Source organism: Aedes aegypti, chromosome 2 (assembly GCF_002204515.2).
Source record: "Aedes aegypti strain LVP_AGWG chromosome 2, AaegL5.0 Primary Assembly, whole genome shotgun sequence".
Taxonomy (NCBI): domain Eukaryota; kingdom Metazoa; phylum Arthropoda; class Insecta; order Diptera; family Culicidae; genus Aedes; species Aedes aegypti.
In genome coordinates, this window is record NC_035108.1 from 37,524,176 (window position 1) to 37,530,046 (window position 5,871).

Below are 5,871 nucleotides of genomic sequence, written 5' to 3' on the forward strand. Positions count from 1 at the left end.
AATTCTAATCCTGAAATGTGAGGGCTCCGGACCAAGAATCTTGATTTTTTCCTATATCTTGTGCTGGAATCAGACGAAATAGAAAAAAAGGATCAACAAACACACTGCGGATTTGGTTCAACTAAGAACTTGGCATTACACTCAGATTATGAAGTATTTTCGATACAGCAGTAAAAATAGCACTAGCACCATCAAGAACATTACACAAACAAAGTTTTTTAAATCACAATTTCTATATTTCTGCCAACAAGTAATCTTTAACATTCAACACTCTTTTAATCATCGTTCCAAACCATCATCAAAAAAAAAAACTCTTAAGCCTTTGGCAAATGTGGGGCTTCCGGCTGGAATCCGTTCTCATCGGCAATGTAGTTCACGGTGTAGACCTGCCCATCGTCGGCAGTGAACGAGTAAGATCCGCGCACCACAATTGCAGCGTTGTCATCTCCGAAACTCCTCAGCTCAGCCTGTTCTTGCTGACGGATTCCGTTGCTGGTTTCGACCTCGAAGTTGTAACCATCGATTCCCTTGTGGTCATTATCGAACCGCAGAGTTTGCGCATCCTTATCCGGAACCGGAACGGCCAAAGCCAAGGCGAAGATCGCGACGAAAGCAACGATGGTGGATTTCATTTTCAAAAGCGTAGAAGCTTCTTCGCGAAACTAGACTTTACAGTTGCAGTTAATTCAACTAGAAGACGCAGAACTGATTGAAGCTCATGGAGTACGTTCCATATTTATACATGATCGTACCCCACCGTACCAATCTGAATGTTCCCATTCCTGCATGCGACATTCTTTCTCGTTGCAAAAAAGCACGCGCATTCAATATTGTCATCAAAAATATATAAATAGGGGAACTAAGAGTAAAATGCGCCGTCGGGGTAAAAAGTGTCACTGCAATATTTCCAAAATTATACAATAATCGACATTCCTTTAGCCGAAATCATTGTTTTAAATGTCAAGAAAAGTCAGTATATTAGTGAATAAAAACCAAATTTAGGACTAAACCATTTAATTCCACAAAAGTTTGTATCTTTTGCCAAAGCATGTCAAAGGATACAAACTCTAGTGGAATTAAATGAATTCGTATTAGATTCGGTTTTTATTTAGGGATGGTACACAAATAATGTTATGCTTAATTTTACCATTTAAGAACTCTTCCCCTCTTTGTCACGCGTTTTGTATGAGTCTTCCGAAAACGATGTAAGGCCCGTCACGCTTGGTTTTAAACCCTCCCATCGCTGGGGCGTTACGTTATTTGTGCATGACTTATTTATAGGTATAGTTATGACAAATGACAGGTACACTTTTTCCATAATTGGCACAATGCCAATGATTTTAAAAACTATTTTTTTAGAAGCTTAAAGTTGATTTAGTAAGTAGATGAAAAACCGAATTTAGTACTGTACCATTAAATTCCACTAGAGTTTGTATATTTTGACAGATACGCGTGTCGTGTTGAGGTCAAAATACGCGTATCTGTCAAAAGATACAAACGCTAGTGGAATTAAATGGTATAGTACTAAATTCGGTTTTTCATCTACTTATAGATATTCCACTAAAAAGCTCGAAGCTTTATTATCAATTTAATACATAAACTGTTTATAAAGCCTGTTTTGAACGGCTTCAAACTGATTACCTACTTCAACAAGTCATGCTTAAGCTTAAAAAACTGAAATCTGATTTTAATCTATAGGTACTGTTGATATATATCATTCATAATTGATATACCTATCCTCTACCCTATGTATTTTAGAAAATTTAGATTTTTTTTCGGTACCGCTATCACATTTTACACCCCTAACAAAAAAAAAACATTAACTGTCACGCTACTGTGAGAAAAAAAAACCCCCGTAGACGACGGTGACCCCAAAACAGCGTTACACGGACTTTTCGAAAAATCATAACTTCACAAATATTTGTCCAAATGCTGAAAGTTTTTCACTAACAAAAACATTGTGGTCAAACGCTTATAGAAAAATAACACACATAGTCGAAGCAAGGTAGACGGTCCGTGAGGGGCTGAGCAAAGATGGTCAAACTCAGAAAAAACAGCGTTATAATGGTTCAGAGCTCAAATCTCAGCCATCAGACAACAACATTATGATTTTATTTTACCGTTGGAAACATTCAAGACCAGCATTGCAGGGAAAAATAGCAAACATAGCCGTAGCAAGGCAAATAGAGAATGGGGGGCTCCTATTTGGAATGTTTACCAAATCTATGAAAAAATATTGCAGTGCCGCTATGCAATCAATTTTCGATTTTGTTTCAGAAATCGACACTTGTAGTGCAGATATTCAAATGAAAAATACTTAACAGGGTCGTAGCGTGGAAAAACAGGAATAAAGGGCTGCCATTTAAAAATGCCCAAAAACTTTAAAAAATCATAACTTTATAATGAGCAAACCGATTTTCGATTTTCTTTCACCATTTGAATGCCTACAGTTGTGTATTTCAGAGAAAAAAAATATGTCACATAGAGTTAGCAAGATATAAGGTTTTTAAGGGGTATCCCCTATTTAATTGTCCAGTTTGCCTGTAAATTGAAATTCATAGCTATGACATATAGTTTTTTCTGCATATCGTTGATTGTCGAAGTGAACTTGAAAAATTTTAATGAAGATATATATTTTTGAAAACACTTTTATTTTACCTAAAATATAACGGAAAAACTTTTTTTAACTTGATTGCCTGTAGTTCAAAATAAAAAGCAATTACATGTACGTTTTTCACAATTAAAATGAATGCACAAGTCAAGTGAAGATGTTTGAATAAGAGAAGAAACTTCTGATTACACTCAAAATTTATTTTACCAAAGAAACTGCTAAAAACTCAATTTCATGAGTATGTCTGCCTGTAGATCGAAATCCAAAGCAATGGCATATAGTTTTCTCGACATGAACTTGCTTGTGGAAGCAAAGTAAACATTTTTGAGTAGAAATAGACATTTTCTGATAACATTTCAAATTTGTTTAACCTAAGAATCTACGAGAAACCCTATTGCATGAGCTTGTTTACCTGTAAATCTGAATTCAAAGAGATGGGTCATAGCTTTTTCGGAACACAATGTTATAAATAAATTATAGAAGTTAGGTTAGCATGTTTGAGTAGAAATAGATATTCCTAAATACACTAAAAATGTATTTTACCCAAGAAACTTCGAAAACCCTGTTAACTGAATATATACGATTGTAAGTAAAAATTCAAATCGATAGTTTTTATGTTTTCCAACATGAGATTGATTTAAGAAGTCAAGTTTACATGTTTGGGGAGTAATACAATTTTTTGATTACACCCAAAATTTATTTTACCCAAAAAACTACGCAAAACCAAATTCAATAGATATTTATGCTTGTAAAAAATATTCAGAGCAATAATATTTCATTTTTTTCAACATCAAATTGTTGTAGAAGTGTTATTACCATGTTTGAGTAGAAATAGACATTTCTGATTTCATTCCAAATTTATTTTGCCAAAGAAACTACCAAACCCTGTTTAATAAACATATACGCTTGTAAATTAAAATTCAAATCGGTAGCACATTGTTTTCAAACATAAAATTTATTTGAGAAGTCAAGTTAACATGTTTGAGGAGTAAAACTATTTTTGGATTACTCTTAAAATTTATTTTAACCAAAAAAAAAAATACGTGAGACCTAGCCCAATACATAATTATGCTTATAAGAAACTATTAAAAGCAATAATGTTTTGTTTTTTCAACACCAAATTGATTGTAGAAGTTAATCTATCATGTTTAAGAACTATTGGAAATTTTTCATTACACTCAAAATTTAGTTCACATAAGAATCTAAGTAAACCCAGTTATCATGATTCTGTTTTCTTGTGAATCAAAATTTAAAGCGATGACATTTAATATTTACGTTATGAATTTACTTGAAGAAGTTTTACTTACATATAATGTTTGATTACACTTAAAATTTATTATACTTTAAAAACTATGAAAAATATCATATTTCAAATTGTACTTCTCTTAACAAAATCTAAGGCGATTATATGTACTTTTTTGACAATAAATTGATTGTACAAGTCAAGTTAACATTAATGAGTGGAAATATAAATTTTTCATTACACTCAAAATTAGCAAGTTATTCAAGCAGTTTCTTAAGTAACATAAGAAACTGCTAAAAACCTTATTTCATGAGACTGTTTGCATGTGAATCGAAATCCAAAGCAATGACAAGTAGTTTTTTTTTGGCATTAACTTGCTTAAAAAAGTAAAGCGAACACTTCCAATTTATTTAGCCTAAATAACTACGGGAAACTCTATTTCATGAGCTTGTTTGAGTGTAACTCTAAATTCAAAGCGATGACACTTAGCATTTTCAGAATGAATTTGCTTATAGAAGTTACGTTGACATATTTGAGTAAAAAAAGAATTACACTCACAATGTATTTCACCCAATAAACTACGTAAATCCCTTTTAATAAACATATATGCTTGTAGATTAAAATTCAAATCGATATCTTGTTATTTTTTTAACGAAAAATTGATTTTAGAAGTGCAGTAAACAGGTTTGAGAAGTTATACCATTTTTCAATAAACTCGAAATTTATTTTACCCAAAAACTACGTAAAACTAAGTACAATGCATATTTATGATTGCGAAGAAATATTCAAAGAAATATTTTTTGTTTTAACATAAAATTGATCGCAGAAGTTAAGTGAACATGTTTGTGAAGTAATGGAAATTTTTGTTTGCACTCAAAATTTATTTCACCTTAGTATCTAAGAATACCCCTCTATCAATACCCTATTTTCCTTTGAATAAAAATTCAAAACGAAAGCATTTTTTTATGTTATTACTATATTACTATATTTTAGTTAAAATCATGTTTTTTTACAACACTCAAAATTTATTATACTTTAAAAACTATGAAAATCCAAATTTGTTTTCAAGTTAAGGTTCAAAATCTGGGATTTTTTTTTTGGTTCTAAGTCAAATAATTTTTAAGTGTAATTTCCTCGTTCTTGTTAATTAAACTGCAGTGAAGAAATTTATGTCGGAAAAAAATGATGTCATCTCTTTGAATTGTGCTTTACACTCAAACAGGCTCGTTCAGCAGGGTTTTTCATATTTTCTTAGGTGAAATAAATTTTGAGTGTAACCAATCATTTATATTTCCTATTTAACATGTTAAGTTAACCTCTACACTAAATTTTATGCTGGAAAACCAACATATCATCGCCTTAAATATATCTTCACAGGCAGAAATGTTTATTTAACATGTTCTCCAAAGTTTCTAAGGTAAAATAAAATTTGAGTATAAATAAAAATTTTTATTACATCTCAAACATGTTTACTTGACTTCGATCAACAATTTTATGCTTAAAAACATAACATACTATCTCTTTGAATTGTCATTTAAAGGCATATATGTTTATGAAGCAGGATTTTACGTAGTTTCTTGAGTAAAATACATTTTTAGTGTAATCAGAAATGTCGATTTCTACTCAAACATGTTAACCTAACTTCTATATTATTTCGAAAAAGCTACGAGTTATCGCTTTGAATTTATATTTACAGGCAAACAAGATCATGAAATAGGGTTTCTTGTAGTTACTTAGGCTGAATAAATTTGATGTGTTATCAAAAAATGTCTATTTCTTCTAAAAAATGTTCACTTAACTTCTATCAGCAAGTTCATGTTGAAAAAATACATGTCATTGCATTGGATTTCGATTAGCAGGCACACATACTTATTAAATTGAGTTGAAGTAGCCCGTCATTCGTTTTGGCAATAATGATGACTTTTCAGCTTGCATTTCAAAGTGATCAAACTCAGTCTTGATAGTTTATATAGACTTGAACAAGTATCACTGTACGCGCTAACATGCATAGAGTATG

General features: G+C 31.4%; 1 protein-coding gene across 1 annotated transcript; it reads right to left on the reverse strand.

Moving 5' to 3' along the window:
- Positions 1-220: 220 nt before the first annotated feature.
- On the reverse strand, positions 221-705 carry LOC5578698 (endocuticle structural glycoprotein SgAbd-5). The gene has a single exon (XM_001657048.2). It carries the CDS (start codon positions 630-632, stop codon positions 315-317), a length of 318 nt encoding a protein of 105 aa, XP_001657098.2. The 5' UTR covers positions 633-705; the 3' UTR covers positions 221-314.
- Between the last annotated feature and the right edge of the window lie 5,166 nt (positions 706-5,871).

Bases quoted from the DNA above. Each gene is read 5' to 3' on its own strand.
- LOC5578698 (XM_001657048.2), bottom strand. From the start codon at position 632: ATGAAATCCACCATCGTTGCTTTCGTCGCGATCTTCGCCTTGGCTTTG.